At 37.3% G+C, this 25691-nt stretch overlaps 1 protein-coding gene across 2 annotated transcripts in view; it reads right to left on the bottom strand.

Moving 5' to 3' along the window:
- Positions 1-1882: 1882 nt before the first annotated feature.
- LOC132175155 (ADP-ribosylation factor GTPase-activating protein AGD4-like) overlaps positions 1883-25691 on the bottom strand; it is a 76477-nt gene continuing 52668 nt past the window's right edge. Inside the window, exons 12-19 of one of the 2 annotated variants that reach the window (XM_059587003.1) lie at positions 25532-25663; positions 22807-23019; positions 20234-20320; positions 19856-20128; positions 13467-13588; positions 5905-5995; positions 2801-3252; positions 1883-2236 (exon numbers count right to left, since the gene is read on the bottom strand). In XM_059587003.1, coding sequence (XP_059442986.1) covers positions 2122-2236; positions 2801-3252; positions 5905-5995; positions 13467-13588; positions 19856-20128; positions 20234-20320; positions 22807-23019; positions 25532-25663 — 1485 coding nt within the window. In that variant the 3' untranslated portion in view covers positions 1883-2121. The remainder of the gene's footprint in view (positions 2237-2800; positions 3253-5904; positions 5996-13466; positions 13589-19855; positions 20129-20233; positions 20321-22806; positions 23020-25531; positions 25664-25691) is intronic. The other variant, XM_059587011.1, reaches the window with a different exon arrangement.

The raw sequence follows: 25691 nt of genomic DNA, 5'->3' as shown, positions 1-25691 counted from the left end.
CCATCATTTTTAGTGAACTCAACATCATTCGCTTTAAATAAATTGAATATTCTCACAGCTTGTCCGAATTTCTTCACTGAAGTAAATGTCATACCAACAACCAATTTGGGGCCACCCATGTTCGCCTCATGAAACTCTGAAAGCTTAGTAACACACCTAGGCATACTCTCCACCTCATTCTCATCATCACTATTAAGGGGACTTACCAGGACACCACTTCTGGCCAACTTAGAGGATACATCATCCTCTTCCTCATCCTCTAATATTTGGCCACCAAAACTAGCCGTATGTGTTGAACCACCAACATGAGTGATGTCCTATGCATCAGATTCACTATGCTCAACCTCCTCATCACCATCTCTTTCATCACATTCCCATAACCACCTTCCTCCTCATCACTATTCCCCTCATCACCATATGTGGAAGTGTCATATCCACGAGTGGATGTATCAGCCCCTGGTTCAGCACCATCATCCCATGCATCATTGTTACTGGTCATCAATTACTTCCAAAATGGGTTATTTATAACAACCATCCTTCTCTCTTCATCATTACTAGGACCACTTCAGATACAACAAACGTGAAAACGAAGACCACGCGGGACCACTTCAGATACAAAAACAACAAACAAATAAAAAGCACAGGTCGAAGATATCAACATGGTACTTTATTGCAAAAAGGAACTATCAGAAGGTTGCTAATCAACATGTTGTTACTTTCACTCTGACAAGAAAAGATTATTTTGTTTTTCTATGAAAAAAAAAAAGTAAACCATACTTACAATTGCGCTGATCTTAAGCGAGGGCTTCAGCTTCGAAATCGAGACCTTCAAACGTTAGTGTAATGGTATCATCCATCAAGCCTGAGTTGGTAGTGGCAGCAGATCCGTGAGTTGGTAGCAGTCGTTCTAGGGTTTCACTTCTAGCAGATGATAGTTCAGCTTGAGTATATTCTCTTTTCTCGGGGTATTTTAGTCTTTCAACATGAATGATAAGGGTCAGTAATGGTATTTAATCACTCGAATAAGGATATAATCGTCGTTTAATGATTGAAAATATTTTCAAATGTTGGAACTCGTAATTGAAGGATATAATTGTTGTTTAACAATCCAAAGTGAGGGCAAACACGAGATAGAAATTGATAAAATAGCATGTGTGGCACACATGATGGGTTGACCGTCGACTTTAGCGAGCTTGACTGATGAAAATGGGTTTCAGTAAGTAAATAGTAGTTTGATGTGAGTGTGGTAGTTCACGAGGGCATATTGACGGAGCGTAATAGTTTATGGGAGAAAATGGTAATTATCCACACTAATAATTTCCTCCCAACGGTTATTTGGAGGGGTTGTGAGCGCAACACTAATAGGTCAAAATTGGCCTATTTTGGAACGTTTCTCTTGCTTTGGGATCAGGGCAATATTTGTATGATAAAGCCATTTGAGGAGAAATACTATTTTTCTATCTCCTACTTATGTCCATCTTTTTTTCAAATCCCGAACGATAAGTCCTTCACATGCAATGGTTGATTCCAAAAAAAAAAACAAAAGGATGAACGAGTGATAGATGGAAAATGAAGAAATAGCAACATATCTAATGTCTAAAAAACAAAGCCGTTATTCCATCAAGCCCCGATACTTCGGTAGACCCAATGCCTTTACGAGCTTCAAGAGTTTCCCATCATCTAGAATCTGACACATGGAATTATCCTCATCCTAAACAATTGGCTCAATGAGCAAAATCAAGGTCAGATGGGAATTTGTGACAAACTAAACATTGAAAGTGATTAATGAGGGTGTTTTCCAATGGAATTTTGGTACCTTACCTCATTTTTCAGCAAGTTGATTGCATTGGGGCATCTGAGAAATATGGCGAACAAATGCAAGTATTTTGTATTCATGCCCATGTGATTAGCCAAGTAACTTTGAACTTTTGCTTCCATTGTATTCAACTGGTCGCCATAATTGAGGGAAAATGATACATCCCCAAATAAATTATGAATAACAAACTTGGGATTGCTCTGATTGAAACAAATGAAAAGTATCAGGGTTTATTCATGATTACAGACAATAGGGGGTTCAAAACAACAAATGAAGCAAGCTTATTGGAGGTGAACAAGTTAGTTTTATTCACATTCCGAAAGCAATATAAATAGCTCGTCATCAGTTATTGCTCCCATCTCCATTGCTCTTTCCAGCGCGCTAAGCCCCCCGCCATCTTTAATTGATGGACGTGCACCTCTGCAAAACTTATATGTTAGGCACATCATAAAAGAATCCATCCAAGGGACACGGAAATGATGGAAGTTATCTATCACTCGATCAGCACCTAATAAAACCACGAATTCTCTATTTAACAATTACAGAAGCAGTCACATTAATCTTTTCATGATGTATCCAGTAAATCAGGGGAAGTGGGAATGATGGGCATTTGGAAATGTGAGGCCTTGAGGTTATCAGATCTTTGCTGTCATTAAATGCAGGACAAATATTTCTGAAATTTCTAGAGATGAACAAGTCTAATCAAGAAATTTCCTTCTTGAAGTGATCACAGCATCAACTTCTTTGAGAATTATCATCTTCATTATATTTTTTCCTAGTTATTTGAAATGAATTTGGTAATTCGAAACAGAATGGAATCTAACATCAGAAGGAACTTTTTATATCTCCATTAAGGTAGGCAGTAGCATGCTTGGCCAGATTAATTTCTTGATATTCTCTTATTAGCCAAAACGAAAAAACAAATGTCAGCCTTTTCCATGAAAAATGAACTTCCATAATTTATATTCGCAACAGATATATTACCTTCTAAGTAGAAACTTTGCCAGTGGATTGTTCCCCCTGGAGATGCAGTGGTGCAAAGGAGTCCTTCCATGGAAGTCGCACATATTTATATAAGCTCCAAATTGCAGCAACAACTCAAGCATCAATGGTTTACCACTGTCACATGCCAGATGCAATAAGGAACAACCTTGGAGGCAGTTCCCTGGCTCTTTGGAGTCCTTGATTCTGTCACAGACTGCTGGATCATACTGTTTCCTTTCCATTGTGTCCAAGTCTTGTGCATCAACATGATGATATAAATCGACACCAACCACATCATCAAAGGTAGTGTTGATAATATTTCTCTCAGACATCACAATAAGGCGATATACTTCTCGCAAGTTATTATTCTTAACGGCATGCCAGATGTTTGTAGCATGGGAAGGAATCCCAGATGCAGTTACTTCTCTGATGACTAGCAATTTCTCTACATACTGGTCAAAGGTAAGAATATTATGCTTCATTTTATACATTAAAGCCCCTTTCTAATATACAGTGGAAGAAGGTAAAACCTGATACAAATCTGAACGAGAATTGTAAAATAAGGATATTACAGGTTTAATATGTTTTGAACATTAAAACACCCACAACGATACAAACAGATGTGTCACATAGAAATGACAAGGAAACTTGTGGATGTACAATTATATTTTTCACAACCAAAAGCTCATATTTTACTTTCACATATTAACATAACCTGCCAGACCCACATACAGCATTACAAAGTGAAAGCAGCCTAAGATCATATGACACTTGTTACATTTATGTTACAGTATGTGTCAAAAGAATCATCTAGAATGCCAAGATACCGACAAAAACATCCCTGAAGCGTAGGAAAACGTGATGAATATATGGATTACTTTACTGTAAAATTTATATTGAGTCAAGAAGCAACTGAATAATGGAACATAGTTCTTTAAGGATGAGACAACCAGGCAGTAGATGAGCCACTGCCACTAGGAGGTCACAACAGGTGGGGATTTAACAACCCGTTGATCAAGTGTTAATTGAAGACTCAGAAAAGCAGATTATGTAGAAACATCAAATCATGCATATTTCTGATCAAGAGTAGATATGATTTGTGGTCTAGTTGATGTGCAATATGCAACTGTAGTGCCAGGACATCTGCATGTATAACACCAGGGGCAGGGTGGGACCTGATAGCTATGGCTTTGGGATGATCTCTTTTTTTTTTTTTTTTCCTGGATTTTAAGGAGTTCGGGAGAGAGAAAATGGGTTAATTTGTTGTTTAGGCAAGGGCAGCCAATGTTTGTTACGCTAGAATATTGTGAAGTTTTGAAATGATGGAAAGAAGAAAGAAACCCTAGGAAGGAGAAGAAGAGAGCAGCTCATGACAAAAAGCCCCCTGGCCCTATCCAAAGATTTGTTTTTTAAAAAAAGTCTGGGTGAAAAAAAAATTACAAAAGAGCAAATAGAATGATAATTGCAAGAGTTAAATAATAAATTTAAGAAGAATGTAAGAGATTGTTTTATACTTGGTTCTTCTTTGGATGCTAGAAATACTTATAAGTTATTCAAAATTGAGAATGCAGTCTGTTAAAAAAAAAATTATCCTCCAGATTTTATTGAATAGGAGAAAAAAGTTCAATCAAAGTTTCAATTGAGACACAATGAGCGCGATGCGCCTCATCATCCAAATTTATAGAACTTGTCCATAATTTCAAACTTATGTCGAGTTGGTCAAAAAGAGAACTCAAAAGCTTATTATCTTGGATAATTGATTTGCCTAATCTTGACTCTTCCAAATTTAACTATTGAGCGGGATTTTTCAGTTACGAACATTGTTAGGATAAGACTTCAAAATAAAGTGGAGGATGACTTTCTTAAAGATTATCTTATTGTCTACATTGAGTGAAAGATTTAGTACATATATGACAATTGATGACTTTTATTTGTTGAAGGAGCATCAAGTGAGTTGCCTAAAGTAAAGGAACTTTTTCCTTTAACGTGAAGGAACATTAGTTAATATGGATTGAAAATGAAATTGCTGTAAGATTTAGTATGGACATGATAATTATGATGAAAGAAATAGCATAATTAATGTTCTCTCTCTCTCTCTCTCTCTCTCTCTCTCTCTCTCAACATATGAACTTAAAATAAACCAATATGTATTTTTATATGTACTTTTGAGTTATGTTATAATTCTTTGGACATGAATAGTACTACATAAAGCATGTTTTTGACAAAGGGAGTGTTCAGTAGTGTCCTTCATTCAGTACTATACAAGTTGGGCATGTGAGATCTTTGCCTCAGCCTAAGCGGGAGTGCTGAAGATGGAAACTTCTGATATGCTTGGATTTTATACTCTATGATTTTATTCTGATTTTATTAGGATTGTAATCTCTATTAATGTCTTTCCATAATAGTTGGTTTCTCTCTTCTTTTTAAACCATGTAAATGTATGAAGCTTAGACATGGAATAAAAACATTCTTCTTCCCCTTTCAATTATTCCACTTCCTCTCTTCTTCTTTCTCCAAATTTTCCTTCTTTCTTTCAACTGTCCAAAATCAAAGCATAGCACACAACATGACTTCCCTACACTACCTAAGCCGAACCAGGCTTTAGAATTTCAGGATTGGCTATTTGGCTCATTTATAAGGATGCCTATTTTAGCAGAGCTAAGAAATGTGTGTTCACTCTCATTTCTAAGGATGCCTATTCTAGCCGGGTATGTGTCACTTAATAATAGAGCAGATTTATGCAGTCACGAATCGAATTCAGATTGAGTTTAAACAAGCAGGTTGTTAAACGAATTAGTTCCTTTACAGCCCTAAGTGGAACATAGTAAAATACCAAAGATAGAGAAATTATTGCAGACGGTATGGAGCCATGGAGGTAGTATATGGAAGAAAAATTTTTTTTTGATAGGTAATATCAATGTATTAAAAAGCGCATAGGGCGCAACCCATGTACACAGGAAGTATACAAAAGAGCCCATGCAGAACAATCATTGTAAGTTTCAAGATAAAAGGAAAATGAACATTGATGCCAAGTAAAATATGGATTCCACTAACATACACAACACAAGGCAAGAATTAAAAGGAAAAAAGAATTAATTGGTCACCTTCGCTTGAATATATTTTTCCCTATGGTAAATGTCATCCTTGGGGCACGGCTTTGTAACTGATGTGATAATAGCACTTGATTCATTTGTCCTGCAAATTATTATTACATTGGAATCATCAAGCAACCATTTCAACAAAAAAAAAAAAAAAAAATTGATGATATCTAGAATACCACAAAAAAAATGATGACATCTAAACCAATCTGCTAGTTTGGAAGTGATTGAAGGAAGCCGAATTGAGATATAGATGACACTTTCCCTCATTCGGGGCTTAATTTTCCATGAATTAACTCTCTCTATTGACTGAAATACATAATAAATGTTACTATGTACTCATTGAACCAAAGATTTCATGAAACCCTAATTGTGAAAAACATATCAGTTCCAATAAACTAGATGGTAAAATTTAGTGTAAGACAATGTGGTAGAAGAAAACATTAAACCATCTTAAATTACTCTAATGTCATACCAATTGTTGGAAGTGCCATGTTTCATGAATGGCATTTGTATGTCTCATCAATAGTAGTATCAAAAGTTGCTTGATTAATTATTTTTGAACGATAAATCATATAAAAGAAATTTCTGTAAGTTATTAAGGAGCCAAAACTTATCTTCCTTGAATAAGGTGAGAAAAAGCCCTCTGTCAAAAGTTAGCAAAAGCCTGCTGGGAAAAAAAGAAAAGAAAAGAGGGGAATCTAAGTATTATGCTCTTTTTATTTTACAATTTTAGATCAAATGTATGAAAGGGTGCACCTATAGTTTCAAAGGATAATTCTTTATGTCGCATTTATTGAGAAAAATTATCTTTTGAAGGCCATGAAGTTAATCAGGATTTAGACCAACTTATTGATTTTACGTTAATGGAAGATTAATTTATTGATGACATTAATTTGTTGCTGATATTTCTGTTATTTCTAATTGCACCAGTTTCGAGATTTATGTTGTGAAGTTAGTGAGGAATGCTCATTAAAGCAAGAATTCTATGGTTCTAAAGGACGAATCAGGATGCTCTAGATTTTCTAGAGTAGCACCATTATTGAGTTGCTAAAAATCTTCACATCTATTTTTAAACTAAATGGGTTCAGATTTTGTCACAATAGCATTCACCATAAAAAAAAAAAAAATAAATAAAAAAAATAATAAAAAAAAATAATAAAAATAAAGTAAAAATAAACATTTTCTAAAGGTGGTATATGCTGATGTGGAAAAAACTATGAACCATTTAGTTTTAAAATAATGGTTACAATTTTAAGAACTCTTACCCTAAGAAATCAAGAGATTCTTGCTCTTCAGAGATCGTGTCATTAGGCATCTATGACTAAATCAATTTTTAAATTGAGTGATTCGTTTAATAGTAATTGGTGTTTGTATTTGCAGGACAAGATCTGAAATTTCGCAAAATTCCTATATATAATTTAATTTTGTAGGTTATTTTTCTATTGGTCTAGGTTATTCCAGAATTTTTGTAATTCTATTTTTAGAGTTATTTATTTATTGTGTTGGTCTAGATTATTCTAAAATTTCTAATAGTTTACAAACAGTAATGCTAGACGTACAATTGGCGTATAAATGTTTTACAACTTATTGACATATGTTAGCATGTGATTGGAGCCATATTAGTCACTAAAAAAAATTTAACATTTTCCAACCACAAGCTGACACCGACACGTATTAGCAAGTTGTAATGGAGTTGTAGGTCTAGCATTATTCTTTTGCAAATCATTTATTGGGTTGTAGCAGGCTTTTAGTTTTGTAGTCAAATTAAGAGACTTGATCTTAGTAGTTAAAAGATATTCAACACGCATATATAATATGCTTCATTGTACTCAAAGAAATAAGAATACGATAATTGAAGATTGAGTCTCTCTCTCCTCTTCTTTTTCTTGCCTGTGCATTGTGACTCTTCACAGTTATGCTTCACGGCCACTGAACAGACCTCTCTCTCTTCAACCCCAAAGTATACTATTTCTTCACCCTATTAAAACCCAAAGTTCCTCACAAATTTCACCTAAGAATAAGCTTTAAATTACTAATTGAACTTGTACTTTAAACCCCAAAGAAGGTTTCTGCCAGAATTTTCAAGCAAACTGCTCTTTCTGTATTTCAGTCTTCCTTTGCCCTTTAAAACATATCTTTTCCAACCCATATTCAAACTACAAACCGTTAAGATATTGTTTTATAATCCCAAGCAATAAATCATCAACTTTCAGCCCTAAAGCCTATCACACACAGAGGTTACCCAAACTCCGTCCTAGATTATGCTATATTCTAGAATAATGGATAGCACCAAAGTCATTCACTCCTATCAGCTTGAGCTTAGTCTGGTAGATGGTTACTATGGTCCATAATTATTATAATATTAATTAAATAATTAAATTCACTCACTCCTATCAGGTAGAACTTTTAGGATAAATGATGATTTAACATGGCGTTAGAGCAAAGATCATGAGTTCAAACCTTATCTCTGTAATTCACCTCCCATTTCAATTAAATATTTCACTTGTTGAGCCTTATTAAGGAGAAGTTTGAGTACACACATAAAGGGAAGTATTAAATTTTTTTTTTTTTGATAAGTAATTGAAATATCATTTTTTTTTTTTTGATAAATAATCAAGAATATCGTTGAAAAGCGCAAACACAACCCAAGTACACAGGAAGTATACAAAGACACCCCTTTAAAGATAAAAAGAAGAACATAAATCTACAAATTGATGCAACGAAGAAGCTTGAGGAATGTTCAAAACACCCGCCCAATGGAAAAACAAATTGAGAAACCTATTGCTAAGTTCCGCAATTGTCAATTCCTTATCTTCGAAACATCGAGCATTTCTCTCCCTCCAAATGTCCACATAAGGCACAAAGGGGCCATTAAAAGCGAACATCACTACTTAGGTACATAGGGAGTGTAGAAAAGAAACATCTAGCTAGAAGGGAAAAAATAATAATAATAAAATCATGAAAACTAAGCATCAAACGAGCTAGAAACACCGTTGTCTAAAGATAAGAGTAAAAAAGAAAAAAAGACTCAACCTCTGCCAACATCCTCTTGCAGTCCTCAAAACTTCTGTCGTTTCTTTCCTTTCAAAGACACCACAAGAGGCAAGAATGCACCATCTTCCACATGGCAACACTCCGAGTGCTACCACCAGTCCACCAACAACTAAACAAGTTAACTATTCTACTAGGCATCACCCAAGACAACCCATACCAACTGGAAAAGGCATTTCATAAGACACCAGCAATCTCACAATAGAGGAGAAGATGGTCCACAAACTCCCCACTCCTCTTACACATATAGCACCCATTGACCACAATAACATGCCACTTCCTAAGGTTGTCCATGCTAAGGATCTTCCTTAAGGCCGCTACCAAATAAACCTTTGTCTGCCAAATACTCTTCCAAGATAAATGAGTGTCATCATTGCAAGTAAGGACACTGTAGAAGGAGCTAACAACGAAAAACCCTTTTCTGGAGGGGGACCACCAAAGCTTGACTTCACCATCCTCTCTCACTCTAACTTAATAGAACAATTTGAAGATCGTGGCAAAGATATCCATTGCCCAATCGTGAGGCAAAGATTAGAGCCATCAGAAAACTCTAAGTGAGCTGCTACTGAAGCATTTTTTGCACAAGCAATGCCATATAAATCGCGAAAGGCTACCTTTAGGGCCTTATCCCCACACCACATATCATTCCAAAATCTAACATTGGTGCCATCTCCCACCGCAAACCCAGTATGGCTTGAAAACATCCCCAAACCCCTCCTAAGAGGCTCATTAGAACACCACCCACCCTACGAACTACCAAATTTAGAGTCCACCACAACTCTCTACCAAGCCTCTCGCTCATGCGCGTAACTCCAGAGCCGTTTTCCCAAAAAAGCACAATTGAACTTCAACAAGTTTCGAACCCCCAACCCTTCCTCAAAGATTGGAAAGCAAACCTTGGACTAGCTTACCAAGTGAAATTTGAACTCTTCACCTAACTCGCCACATAAGAAATCTCGATGAAACTTCTCTATGCGGTTTGCAACCCCATTGAGAGGGGAGAGGGACATGAAATATGTAGGCAAATTGGATAGAGTGATCTTTATAAGGGTAACCCTACCACTTTTAAACAAGTACATAGTTTTCCAACAAGCCAATTGGCATTATATCTTCTCAATAACACCATACCAAATAGACTTGGCCTTATAGGAGGCCCCTAACAGAAGGCGGCCCAGACAAAGAAAAAATGCCACAACCCAGAATTCTAGCCAACCCATCCACATTCTCAACATTACCAACAGGAACCATTTTCGACTTGGCCAGGCTACTCTTCAAGCCCAAGACAGCTTCAAAGCATAAAAATTGTTAGAAGAGTTATTAGGGTTAGTAAGTCATTAGGGTTTGAGGGTAGTTTGGTCATTGTCATATTTCCCTAACCCAATATATTAGGATGTTTGTATCAGGTTAATAATAAGCTGAATAATACAGGGTTTAGATCTTCTCCCTCTAATCTTCTCCTCTTCTCCCTCTAATCTTCTTACTGGAAAATTATTAACATGGTATCAGTGCCTTAGGGTTTAGATCATTGTTTCTTTGTTTGTAGTCTTAGTTTTCCACTGTTGAATTTGAAAAGAAGAAAAAAAAAAAAAAAAAGGTTTGCCGTGTGCTTTCACGGTGGTTTCTATGGTGTTTCCTACTAGTTTTCTAAGCTTTTGGTATTTTCTGTGATGTTTGGTGCCGTCTGTGGTGGCCCTATGGTGGTTGGTGCAAGGTGGCCGGCGTGTTGCAGTGGCCATCACAAAAAAAAAAAAAAAAAATTCTATTAGTGTCGACGTGATCTGTGTTGTTGAAAAGTTGTTATGTGGTCGTCGATGGATTTTGTGGCTGCTGTGTTTGGAGTCGCAGGTGTGTTCTGTCTCTCTCCGATGAAGTTCCGGCGAGATTCCGACGAAGGTTCCTATTTGATTTTTCAGCAATATTTTGTCTTGGTTTTGGTGTCTGCGGCGTGTTTTTCCAGTATCCTGCTAGTTCTAGTGAGACTCATTGGTTGATCACGTGAAATGTGATAGTTGTTAGTTGTCGAGATCCGCCCAGCCTTGGTATTTTGCTGTGGTTTCCAACAGGTTGTTGTTGTTTGGAGAGATTCTACCGGCCTTGGTGTTGTGCGGTGACATCCGATCCACCCATGGCGTTTTGCAGCAAAATCCGACCAGCCTTGGTGTTTTGTGATGGGTTTCAACCAGTCCTTGTTGTTTTCCAGCGAGATCCTATCGGCCCTGGTGTTTTTCGGCAAGATCCAACCGCCTGTTGCAGTTTCCGATGAGTTTTCGACCGGCGTTGAAGTTTTAGCAAATTTTCTTGTTATTTTGATGGGTTTTTGTATTGTGTGCTCCAAGCTGTTCCAGCTTGAGAAGGAGTGTTAGAGTATGTTTTTATGTGATTTTCGTTTGCTTGTTTCTTCTAAGCTGGATTTATATAATTTATATGATCTAGCTTGAGGGGGAGTGTTAGAAGAGTTATTAGGGTTAGTAAGTCATCAGGGTTTGAGGGTAGTTTGGTCATTGTGATATTTTCCTAATCCTATATATTAGGATATTTGTACTAGGTTAATAATAAGCTGAATAATATAGCAGCCCCCTCTTCTCCCTCTAATCTTCTTACTGAAAAATTATTATAAAAAATAAAGCACACAGGTAGCAAAGGTGGTCAGGCTTAGACCCACAAAAAACCAAAAGTATGACCCACAAACAACATATGTGAAATGTTAACCACACCCTAATGCATAGACCCCACAAAAAACCTGATAGAGGACCCCCATTAACAGTTGCAGAAAGCATTCTACTTAAGGCCTCCACAACAATAACAAAGAGAAAATGCGACAAAGGATCTCTCCGTCTCAAGCCACAGGAGCTATTGAAGAAACCAGTCGAATTGCCATTCACCAAAACAGAAAAGCTTACCAAAGAAATACAATGCGCTATTCAAGAGCACCATTTCTCCTCGAAACCACACCTCCTCAACGAGTAATGCAAGAAGTTTCACTTGACATGATCATAAGCCTTCTCAATATCTAGTTTGCAAATCACCCCTAGTTCACCAGATCTGATTCTACTACTATCCAAGCATTTGTTTGCAATGAGAACAAAGTCAAGGATTCGCCTACCTTGAAGAAGACTTTGGCAATAATCTTATAAACTCCACTCACGAGTTTAATAGGCCAGAAATCATTAAGATCAATAGCCATGGATTTCTTCAGGATGAGTGCTGGCATTGAGACTTTCTTCAAACTTACAACTAGCATGAAAATCATGGAGCACCCTCACAATGTCTATCTTGATCACATCCAAGCAAGCTTGGAAAAAAGCCATAGAAAAACCTTCAGGCCTAGGCGCCTTGTCACTGTTCATACCTTTCACCACCTCAAGAACATCACTCTTCTCAAATGAACCCTCTAACCTAGAGGCTTCCACCACATCTATTGAGTCAAAAGCAAAGCCATCCAGCAAAGCCATAATCTATTGAGAAAGTGGCCTGAGCACAATCTACACAACCTTTTCTAAAAAAATGGGTAAACTTAGCTTCCCTCTCCGAAAAACAATAAACCTATCAATTTTTGACCAAGAGGAAGAGTCCCGATTGTTAGACCATGTAAAAGTCCCCCCCAGCAAGGGCATGTTCCATGACGCCTTGCTCAAAGATAAGGTTGCATAGATTATGCCCAGACCATTAATTAAACGATTAAATCCATCATTTCCTATCAACTTAAGCTTTTAGAATAAATTGTGATTTAAAAATAATAATAATGCAAATTGTTCTAGTACATGAACAAAAAATATGCATGGGATTAGCAGTTCCAGCACAAAAACCACACAGACACACACACACACACACACACACACACACACACCTAAACGAGAAGGAAAATGAAATAAACAAGAAAAAAAAAAATTTGAGGAAAAAGCCTTTCTAAGAATGCACTTTCTAGTCTAATAAAAGCACCAGATCTTTTTTTTTTTTCCTTTGCATTTTCTTTTTATTTCCATAAACATATCATATCAAGTTTGTGTCAGAAAAATGGGGGGGTGGGGGAAGAAAGGGGCAGGCAATATAGAACACTTATGGAGAAAAAATGAAAACAACTAAGGTTATATGGCATCTACACTAATTGGACCGAGGAAGTAGCAGCTGCTTTTACCCTATGAGAGAAAACATGCATTTGAAGGCAAAAAACATTCTTATGGATCACTATCAATCCATTTCGAAAAGTCTAGCAATGAAGAGAAATCTTTACGCACATAAAAATTGAAACATCTTCATCAAAACCAGGAAACACAAGAAAATCAGTGTGCAAAATTACGAGAGCTATTGAAAAGGAGGAAAAACATTTGAATTTCCACATTCTTCAATGTTTGGGTCTCAACTATACACAATGTTTATGCATCTTGACTGAAAGTGTTACCCATAACATGTCGCATATCCTCTATTCATTCATTAAGCCAAATATTTCACATTCCAACAAAACTCAAAGAAAAATGTTCACAGCTACTAACTTATACAGCACAAGGAAATCTTACCTTTCGTTCTCAAGTAGAAGCAATCCCTCCCACACAGAGTTACAAAAAGAATTACCCAAGTTCCGGAATAAGTCCAAGACAGTAGGTTCCCAAACCTTGACATCTAACATGAGAGATCTCACCTGCAGTTTGTAGGGCAATGTATCCCTTTAATTATGGGTTGTCAAGAAGGAATTGAAATCATGCTAACATTATGAATATCAGGTTATTATTCTCTGTGCTTTGATGCGTAAGTGCTCGCTGTAGAGAAACTGAAGCTTTTATAGTCAACATAAATTTTGTAGACAAACTATGGCTAAATCATTACTGCCAAACTATGTAGTCTGCACATGAAACTCTCATAAGGCTTCTAGCAATCATATAAGCAGGAGTTAGAGTGAACATGTAAATGTTTGTGGAATAATTTGTAATTTCCTAAGAGTCTAAGGAGTGGTATGTAAACTTTCAAGAAGAAGGCTATGTGACCTCCTACAGCTGTAATATTAAAGAATTTTCATGTATTTTGACTTTTCTATTTAATGAATGAATGAGGCAGGAGCTACGTTGAATCATAAGCTCCATTCCATTTTCATAGTGTTTTTCCATTTCAATTGCTTCAGTTACATTTCCTTACATAGTATCAGAACATTCCACTAGAATAATCAGTAGTTGCATGGTATTCATACCCGTGCAACTTGTTTGGCTTGGAGGTGGTTGCAGTATTGCCAGTGATCTGTGTGTGTGCTGACTGTGGAAGTCAACTTTGTCTTTTGTATGTGGTGCCCAGACAAGCCATGGTGGTTGCATCTCCTTGATTTCGTCATCCTTTGATGTTGTGTTGCTTGACTGGCCACCTGCTTGTGGTTTTCAATGAGGTTTGTGCCTCCCGAAGAAAAACAAATATTTTTTTTTGCACACCAAACTCATCCATTCGGTTGTACAGTAAATTCTTATCTGGGATAAGGATCACATTGTGCCTTAGCTATAGGGTGTCCTCTCTGCCCATGAAGTATTTGTGCCTTCCTTTGGGGACTCCGTTTAAGAAAAATCTATCTGGAATTGTATTATTAAAAAGATGGAATGTCGTTTGGCAAGCTAGAAGAGGATTTATTTCTCAAAGAGTGGTAGGATCACATTGAGTAAAAGCACTCTCTCCAATCTGCTTACTTATTTTTTGTCCCTTTTCCCTATCATAGTTGCAATTGCCAACCGTGTCGAGAAATAGGGACTTCTTGTGGGGAGGAGTTGGTGGCAACTTTAGATTCCATCTAGTCAATTGGTCCAAGATTTGTACTCCACAATCTTAAGAAGGTTTTGGGGATAGAAAACTGATCTTGTTCAACCAAGCCCCTGTTGGGAAAATGGCTTTAGCGTTACGCCTCAAAGAGGGAGGTGGTGGTGGAAGCTAAATACGAGAGCTTGTGGGATAGGTGGTGCTCCAATGCAGTGCATGGGTCCTACAGGGTGGGACGTGGGGCAAAACAGTAGGAGCCTTTGGGGGAGATTACTTTAGATTTGTAAAATTTGAGGCAGGAGACTAGTCTAGGATTGGGTTGACATGATGTGTGGGTTGCAAATAGGACTTTGAAGGAAGCCTTCTCGGTGTTGTTTAGCATTGCTTGCTTTAAGGAGGTCTCGGTTAGCTTGCCTATGAAGTATTTGGGTCTCCCTCTTGGGGTGCCGTATAAGGACACAACTATGTGGAATGATGTGATTGAAAAGATGGAGCGTCAGTTGGCAGGTTGGAAGAGAATGTATCTTTCTAAAGGAGGTCGTTTAACTCTCATTAAGAGCTCTTTGGCTAATCTTCCGACTTACTTTTTGTCTCTGTTTCCGATTCCTATAAGTGTAGCTAAAAGGCTTGAGAAAGTCCAAAGAGATTTCTTGTGGGAAGAAATGGGAGATGAGCCTAAGTTGCATCTTGTAAGTTGGAACCAAGTCTGCCATCCCCTACACTATGGTGGTCTTGGCATTCGAAAACTGTACCAGTTTAATCAAGCTCTTTTGGGGAAATGGCTTTGGAGATATGCGAATGAGAGTGAGGCTCTTTGGTGTAAGGTTATCAAAGCTAAGTATGAAGAAGACCAGGAAGGTGGGTGGTGCACGAAGGAGGTTTCGGGCTCTCATGGCGTGGGTCTATGGAAGCATATTCGTCAAGGTTGGAATTTTTTTGCCAAACGTATTCGGTTTGAGGTGGGGGAGGGTTCGAAAGTTCGTTTCTGGCATGATATTTGGTGTGGGGTTAATTCTTTGAAGCAAGCCTTCCCGTCCTTATTCAATATCGCTAGACACAAAGAAGCTTGGGTGAAGGATAATTTTACTTGGAGGAATGGGGTTATCGAGTGAAATGTCATTTTTGTACGGCCCATCCAAGATTGGGAGATGGATTTGGTTTCTCCTTTTTTTGATCGGTTGTATTCTTGCAAGGTTTCCATAGGCAATGTAGATCGTATTTGCTGGTCTTCGTCCAAGAAGGGCAAGTTTGAGGTTAAGTTGCTCTACAAGGCCTTGTCCAATTCTAATCAAGAGGAATTTCCTTGGAAGAGCATCTGGCGTACTAAGGCGCCTCTGCGAGTGGCATTTTTTGGGTGGACTGCGGTCCTAGGAAAAATTTTGACTCATGATACTCTGCGTAAGAGAAACATAGTGGTAGTGAAGTGGTATTGTATGTGCAAGAAGTCCGGAGAGTCAGTCAATCATCTTTTTCTCCACTGTGAGCTCGCAAGTGCTCTTTGGCATACGATTTTTAAGCGGTTTGGGTTGTATTGGGTCATGCCTTGCAGGGTGAGGGACTTGTTCGGTAGCTGGTGGTCGGGAGGTCGATCTCGAAGCGCGGTTGTGTGGAAGATGATCTCTCTGTGTCTTATGTGGTGTATATGGAATGAAAGAAATGCTAGATGTTTTGAAAATTCCACTAGGACCATAGAGGAATTGACTCATTATTTCTTCTTTACTCTTTACTATTGGACGGCCGCTTGGTTAGCTCCTTTAGTGATTAGTTTTTCTGATTTTCTTTTTCATTTCTGTCCCTCTTAAGCGCTCTCTGTTTATACTTTCCGTGTATGTGGGATGCGCCCCTTTGCGCTTTTTTATATCATTATTACTTATCATAAAAAAAAAAGGAGGCCTCGGTTCTAGACCATTTGCAATTTTTGAATGACACTTGTCAATGGAACGAAACCTTCATCAAAGTCGTTCATGACTATTGGGTTGAGGCAACGAGGCGAGGTTAGGATTTGTTGGTCCCCCTATAAAAGGAAGATATTGGAGGTTAGATCTTTTTATCATGTGCTTAGTCGTTGGCTATTCCTTCCTTTGGAAGAGCACTCAAAAAAGCAGGCCCCTTCGAGGGTGTTTGGTCAACATTAGGGAGGATCTTGACCTTGGACAATTGAAAAAAATAAAAGACAAGTCATAGTAATGGACTGGTGTTGCATGGGTAAAAGGAGCAAGGAATCCACTAATCATCTTTTGCTCCATTATGAAGTAGCAAAGGACTTGTGGGCTTTGATTTTCTATATTTTTTGAATAAAGTGGGTAATGCCCCAACGGGTGCTGGAGTTATTAGTGAGTTGGAAAGGCCAGTATGGTAATTGTGGCATTTTAGAAGATTGGAGGACCACCTTTACAAGCTCATCACAACAAGCGTCCGTGTAAGAGTTACACGGATTCGCATTAGCACAAGAGGAGTAGTAACTATCTTTATCTTTCAGCAAGTAGTATATTAGTAACCTATCTCTATATTCCAGCACTAGTAGAAGTAGTATTCTATCCTAATATTTCAGTAGTAGAGTAGTAGTTGTATTACATCTCTAATAGTAGTTGTATTAGAACTCTAGTAAGCTATATAAGAACACATAGGTAGAAAGAACGATCATTGAAGAATTATTTCAGCACTTATGTGTAAACGGTGACTCCTACCTTAAGTGGAGAACTATTAGTATCAATTTCCCTTTTCCGTCTCTATCAATCATCCATAATTCATCATCCACCATAGTATGATCTTATCACACCCCCCACCACCCTCCTCTCCCTCTTGTGTGATGTGGTGTATTTGGAAATAACGCAACTCCCAAAACTTTGAAGATTGTGTGAGAACAGTAGTAGAATTAAAAGATTATATGTTCAAAACCCTTTATAGGTGGATGATGGCAATAAGTAGCTCTTGCTTTTCTAATTTTCTGCAATATTTGGAATTATGTTTGTTAGAAGAGTTAGGGTTTGAGTCATTAGGGTTTTGGGGGTATTTTAGTCTTTATGGTATTTCCCTAATCCTATATAATAGGATGCTTGTATTAGGTTAACATAAGTTGAATAATATAATAGCCTCCGCCTTTTGTGTCTAAAACGTTCATACAAACTATAACATGGTATCAGAGCTTGTTTCGATTCTTGGGTAGTTTAGTTTTCTTCTTGGTGGCAGCATTGCCCGTGTGGGCTAACCCACACGGGCAGTACCTTCAAAGAGCTCCGTAGAGCTGTTTTGCTCTTGTTTTATGGTGACCGGAACTCCTTCCGGTGAGAAAAAAATATATATATATTTTGTTTGTTTTTGATCTTCTGTGATGCTGGCCGGATGGTTCTGCGGTAGTTTTCTGTCTTGTTTGAAGTGGCCGGAAAAGTTGCAGCAGCCATCGGGAAAAAAAAAAAAAAAAAAATTCGGACAATTTGATGTTTTTGGTGTTGAAACGTTACTGTGTGGCCTTCTATTGATTCTGTAGTTGCTGTTGTTGAAGTGGCCGGAGTGTTCTGTCTTCTCCGGCAAGTTCCGTCGAGCTCCGGCGAGTCTCCGGCAAAGGTCCAGCGAGCCTCCAGTGACTGTTTCTGTTCTGTTTTTCAGTGTTGTTCTTTTGTTTTTAGGTACTGCTGGCCAGTTCTGTGTGTTTCCGGCCAGTTTTGAAGCCCCGACGAAGTTCCGGCATATTTCCAGCCAAGCTCCGGCAAAGTTTTTTATTTTTCCAGCATCTGTTTTCCGGCGAATCTTGTTGGTTAATCATGTGAAAATTTGTTGTTTGTTTGTTGTTTGTGATTGATGTATCCGACCGGCCTTGGATTCTCCGGCAAGAACCGATCAAGTGATCGATGCATTTGACCGGCCTTGGTGTTTTACGGCGAGAACCAATCCCAAGATCGATGTATCCGACCAGCCTTGGATTCTCCGGCGAGAACCGATCAAGTGATCGTTGCATCCGACCGGCCTTGGTGTTTTTCGGCGAGAACCGATCAAATGGTTGTTCAAGTTACCAACGAGTTTTCGACCGGCGTTGAAGTTTTATTTAATTAACTTGTGTGGTCCAAGCAGTTCCAGCTTGAGGGGGAGTGTTAGAATATGTTTTCTAGTTGTTTTTCGTTTGCTTGTATCTTCCAAACTGGATTCATATGATGTATATGCTCCAGCTTGAGGGGGAGTGTTAGAAGAGTTAGGGTTTGAGTCATTAGGGTTTTGGGGGTATTTTAGTCTTTATGGTATTTCCCTAATCCTATATAATAGGATGCTTGTATTAGGTTAACATAAGTTGAATAATATAATAGCCTCCGCCTTTTGTGTTTAAACCGTTCATACAAACTATAACAATGTTATCTCTCCTCCCTCTAAGTGGGTGTTTGTTTTGCATATTCCCTGTGTACTTGGATTGCACCCCTTGGCGCTTTCTAATAAAATTGAATTACTTATAAAAAAAATATATATGTAATTTCACAAGAGTATAAAGAGTGGTATGTAAACCTTCTACAAGAAGGCCAAGTGTCTTAATGAGGCGTCTTCCTATAGCTGTCACAGTACAAGAAGGCCAAGTGTCTTGTATTTTGGCGTTTCTATTTAATGAATGAATGAGGAAAGAGCTACATTGAATCATAAGCTCCATTCCATTTTCATAGTTTTTTCCATTTCAATTTCTTCAGTTTCTTTCCTTACAGCAGGCAATCAGGCTCTTGTTGAAGGTAGATATAGGCCACTAAATGAGTTTTTAGTAGCCATATCAAGTACCCTATTTAAATTTTATATAAACTTTCTTGCCACATTCAGATGCCACTAAATTTCTGGTAAAAGCAGGCATAATTGCCTGTGAGAGAATCACATCAATGCAGAAGTTATAGTAGACAGATGATCTTGCAAGAACTCGCTGAGAAGTTTAAATCATATAGACATTGCGAAGATCAACTAAAGCTGTATCTTCTCAGAAAAACATAAAACAAAAACGGGCGGAAAAGACGCACAGCTCTTCAGTCTTTACTAGTAGAATTTCATGGTAATTTACCAAAGAATTTCTTTATTGAGAAAGCATAAACCGTATCTGATGCTTAGGACTACAAATAGTTTCAAGAGTCAAAACAGATATCTGCAAGTATAAATTCCATAGCAAAATAGAAGCAACCACTTCTCAACATTTCATTTCAAAATATAAAGGTACCTTTGAGATATGAACGCCAAGATTCCGATGAACACCAGAACATTCAATGCAAAGCAATAGGCCAAGATTGAGAGATGCCCAATCTGGTTCAGGAGTGCTGCACTCTGCACAAATATCATTTCCAGGAATTCCTCGGAGAATTTTAAACACAGGATCTGCATTGTTGAATTTTACGTCGTCATCTAAGATTTCATGGCTATCTAGGGATCGGACATCAAAAGAAGCATGACTCTCAGAGTTATTATTCTCAATGTGTCTTGTTCCAGGGTGCGGCTGCAGAAGATACAACAAATTCATGTCAGTGAAATCCATAATTCATTGCATGCACATGTTGACATGACATGACATTAAAAAACATTAGACTTTGGACGAAGACACCTGTTGAAGAAAATGAGAATTCAAAAGAGATGCAATAGCTCCTGTGATTTTGTTTATCCAGTCCATCCTATCTGCCTCATTCTCGGCCTGACCAAACAAGGATAAGGAAAAAAGTTGGCACGATTATCTCCAGAGTACTTCAATAATATTGCTATTGAATTAAAAGGGACAAAAGAAAACCAAAAAGAAAAAGAAAAAGGAAAAAAGAGAGGAAACATCAACTAACTTCTTAGGATATTAATATTTTGCCAATTATCTTCAACCTAGATCATGCTGTTGCAGTGCCCGATAAAAATAATGCAAAAATTACTCACACCAAAGATAATTTTTTTTTTTGATAAGTAATATTGTATATATCAAAAAAAGCGCAATGCACCTTTAGATACACAAGAAAGTATACATAGATAGCCCAACTTAAAACCCAAAGACAAAACCCAAGAAGACCCAACCCAAAAAGCCCAAACAAGTAGCCACAACCAAACGGTAAAACCAAAGAAACAGACCCAAAGACTAAAGCCCACACTAGCCCAACACTAGCCCTAAAACCCAAATCCCTAATGCACCTCTGGGGGAAAGGTGAATGCATTTTTGGTCCCGACATAACAATACAAATAACAAGATAATTAAATAAAACTTCAACGCCAGTCAAAAACTCGTCAAAAACTTGAACAACTAAGATTTGATCGGATCTTGCTGCAAAACACCAAGACCGGTCGGATACATCGATCACAACATTGGATTGGTTCGCACTGGTAAATCCAAGGTCAGTCGGATACAATGATCTTGGGATCGGTTCTCGCCGTAAAACACCAAGGCCGGTCGACATCGATCACAACACTGGATCGATTCTCACCGGAGAATCTAAGGCCGGTCGGATACATTGATCACCAACACCAACAACAAACACATGATTAACCAACAAGTTTTGCCGGAAAACAACTACTCGGAAAAAAAACCTTCACCAGAGACTCATCGGAGCTTCGACAGAAATTGCCGAAACTCACTGGAGATAGACAGAACATGCTGGCAGTACCTAAAACAGAAGCAAAACGGTGAAAGACATAACAGAAACAATCACTGTAGGCTCGTCGGACCTTCACCGGAGTATTGGCGGATCTTGCCGGAGAATACAAACCACTCCGGCCACTCCAAAAACAGCAACAACAGAATCAACCAATGACCACAGATCAACATTTCAACAACACAAACACCCACACCGGCAACTTCTTTTTTTTTCCCCCAATGGCCACTGCACCACGCCAGCCACCTTACACCAACCGCTACAGACTATGCCGGTCACCACAGAACAAGCCGGCCAATACACCCAGAAGCCGTCAGTGACAAACACACCAAGAAGCCGTGACTGATTGACGACAAAAAAAATCTTTTTCTTTAAAAAAAACAACCATGGACATCTTCTTTCAGGGCACTGCCCACACAGGCACTAAGCCCACTTGGGCAGTGCAGCCACCAGAACAATACTCACGAAAAAACATAACAAATAGAGCGGAAAACAACTACTACAAACAAAAGGCCAAGGATTCAAACCCTAAGGCTCTGATACCATGTTAAAGTTTGTATGAACGGTTTAGACACAAAAGGTGGAGGCTATTATATTATTTAACTAATACAACTTATGTTCACCTAATACAAACATCCTATTATATAGGATTAGGGAAATACCATAAAGACTAAACTACCCCCAAAACCCTAGTGACTCAAACCCTAACTCTTCTAACAAAGGTCATTAAAAGAAAATTACAATTCAAAACTATTTAAAGAAATGAAACATTATTGCATATCATATAACATGTTGAAAGGAATGTAATTCCTTTTTTTCTTTTTGCAATTTTCTGATTTTTAATCATATTGTCTCTCAGTTGTTCAATGTCATGTTAACATGATTCAAATTTATTTCAAGCCCATGTTCATATACATTCATGTCTAGATTATGTCAACCTGTGGATTCAAGCAACAAAGTGAACTACTTACTACTGATTCTACCAACATATTCTTTTTAGAAAATGTACAAATCTAATGAACTCAGCTAGATTACTACACGACTTTGATGCATGCTTTTTTAGCCCATAGAGCAATCTAATGCAAGTCTTTTTGTTGCAATTGGAGTTCATCAATAGATGACATAATTTTTTGGTTGACGACAATGTTCTCCCAAATTCTATACCACTGTTGTCCAATGTGATCCACAGTATACACAGCTATGAAGTGTCAATTAATTATCTGTAAACTAGAACATTATTATGATTTTTTTTTTTTTTTTTTTCATGTTTCTCAGTATTTCAACATTTCTCAAAATTCTTCTCACCATTTTTTGCATTCAGTTTGTGAAGCCACTGAAGCATTATAATTCCCTGCTGGAAAAAAAGGCTGAGCTCAATGTAATAAAACTAGAACTGCAATGGCTGATGTTCAGTAGTTGGTGTTATGGTACATAGCAAAGTGGAAAAACAAATGTTGGTTTTTTTAATATGTTAATAGTAGGATGCAGTAAAGTCTCAACAACCCATCGGAATAATCATATTAAAAAGTATTGAAAAGCAGTCAATTAATACCTGCAATGTGTAAGTTTTTGACGGAGAAATTATTCTGAAGCAGAGACGTAGATCCATGTCCTCTGCATCCATCTTTATAGTTGATGTGCAGAGATCAATTGTACGGGAGCTCAGAATCTCTTTATCAAATGATGCTGGCCGATTGTGCCGTGAACGGAATCTACCAAACACACCACTATTATGGTCAACTGAGCTATGGTATGATTGAAAGCCCTGCCGCCGGGGGGAGGGGTAATCAGGAACAAGAGGCCAGATCTCTATCACAATAAATTCCATAATACTAATCCACTAATATTTCATTTCAAGCAGTCAACATATCCACATTTTGGTCACTAATGACTGATTTATGTATATGGTTGAAAAGAAATTATCAGTCGAAAATGGATCAACAACAGCATCAAATGTCTGAGCTATACTCCAAGATTAGATATGCAGTATGGTTCCTCTTCTATTTGACTTTTGTCCAAGTATGAACAAGTTATAAACTGATGATATTCATAATCATACGGAATACTCATAATCAGATTTCAGATACATTCATGATCAGAAAAATACTCCAAAGAAGAGAAAAATTGAAACTTTCCTCATTGTCGATGAAATTTCTGATTAATAAACCCTCCCCTCCCACCCCACCCCAAAAAAAAAAAAGCTATCTTTGATCCTATTTTTTTTTGCTCCGAAAAAATGATGCGTTTATTCACAAAAAGAATGAGGTGCATCTGAATAGGATAAGGGGGTCACCAAAGATGCAAAGATGCATAGTAACAACCAATGATGCCCAAATATATCAAGGCCGTTTTTTAATAAGTAATTTAATCTCATTGATAGATGTATAAGTAATTTATACAAAAGAATCCCCTTTTCAGTTGGAAAAAAAAAAAAAGCTATTTTGTGCTGCTATCCATGTGTAAACGGAGTTGAATATAATCTTTTTCTATTCTACCACCGAAGTCTCTCTATATTCAAAGCTCTGTGAATCCAGCTTTCTCCAAATACGTCATATTAAACATAAAGGAGCCAACCTCCTAACTTACAAAATGTCACAACGCCCCACCTGACCTCCCCAACTCATCAACTCTCTCACCACTTGTCCTAAAAGCTTAAGTTGATAGGAAAAAGTAAATTTAATCATTTAATTAAATATTTTAAGAATCCCTCTCACATGTGGGTTTAAATTCTCACTCAACAAGTAAGGCCCAACACATGAAATATTTAATTGAAATGGTTGGTGAATTGTGGAGTCAAGGTTTGAACTCATGACCTTTGCTTGATACCATGTTAAATCATCATTTGTCCTAAAAATTTAAACTGATATGAATTAGTAAATTTAATCATTTAATTTGTATTGTAACACAAACTACATAGCAAGCAATATAAATCTCTTGCTACTTCACAAAAAAGAATAAGTTGGTCGATCGAAAATCCACTCTTCTTGCACATACAACACTAATCCACTACAATGATGTTTCACTTCCTCAGGTTAAGTATGTAGAAACTAGGTTCATAGGTTGTGTTCGGGGCTGGGATATTATTGTTTGGGGCAGGGGCAATCTAAGCAAAGGGGCTGGAAAACAGGCACACAGGAAGTAAATAAAAACGAAAACAGAGAGAAAGAAGAAGATCAATCTAGCATCACACGAAAGAGAAAAATGCATCACACATCAGACAAACAATTGGGTTTGTCATTTCTTTCATTGCTTTCTGAAAATATCAATACATCACTCATATAGGCCTATACCAACCCAACTTTTCATTGACTTTTGAAAACACAATACATACTTTATATTGGTCTCTATCTACCCAATTTTGCATCGACTTCTGAAAACATTAATCAATGCCTTATATAGGCCACATACATAATCAAGGCCACTAACTAGCCACTGAAAAATATGGAAAGACATAAATTCCCCTGACCAGAAAACTACTCAAAAATGAAAATTTAAAAGCAACATTTCAATTTTTCAAGTTCCAGCTGGGAATCTTCCAAATTGCTTCTTTTGCTTTTGAAACATCCTTCCCTCCTCTTGTAGTATTTTCCCCACCTCCATGACATTATTTACATCACAATGAGTGCAGAAAAATCTAAACGGAGAAATAGGGTTCATGCAACTAAGAAAAAATAATGGGAATCAAAGATCTATTGGGTTGAGTTCCGTTATCTATGGCAATCATATAATCATTTATAACATTTCACGAATGACTTCCAGCTCTTCCTTAGTTTACATCATCCTTTCTTTTTCTTATTAATAAAAATGTCAGAAATGGGATAATGTACATGGCAATCAAATAATCTTTTATTACATTTCACGAATGACTTGGCTTCACCAGCTAACCGTTCCAGGTCTTCTAATTTTATATCTTTTTCATGGTAAGTTGTTTACTTCTTACTTATTTTACACTATCTTTTTTTTTTTATTTTTTTTTTATTTTTATTTTTTATTTTTTTTATGAATAAAAATGTCAGAAATGGGATTTGATTTTAACATTAACTTTTTTTTTATCGGTAATATCAATTTCTTAAAAGCGCAAGGGGCGCAACCCATGTAACATTAACTTTTTACGTATATGAAGTACTAATAGATAAAATTTCATGATTAGAAATTACCAGACAGGCCAAACCATAACTCAGTAAGAGTCATGACTGGAATCAAGGTAAAGAGATATTACTCGAGTACTGTCACTAAATTTATATAGGTCAACAACAATTTATGACAGTATTACATACCACAGGTTTGGTAGCCTTAGTTCTGTAATAACATAAAGCCCCTTGGCTGTCAAGCACAAAGAACCTCCTCTTCCAATCTCCTCTTGAACTTGAAGATCGTTTTAAGAGATATCCTTGTTTAATGGTCTGGACCTAACAAATAAAAACATACAAATAAAAT

The sequence above is a fragment of the Corylus avellana genome, chromosome ca1 (genome assembly GCF_901000735.1).
Source record: "Corylus avellana chromosome ca1, CavTom2PMs-1.0".
Lineage (NCBI taxonomy): Eukaryota > Viridiplantae > Streptophyta > Magnoliopsida > Fagales > Betulaceae > Corylus > Corylus avellana.
The sequence above is the reverse complement of the archived record's forward strand: the minus strand, read 5'-3'. Positions and strand labels throughout refer to the sequence as shown.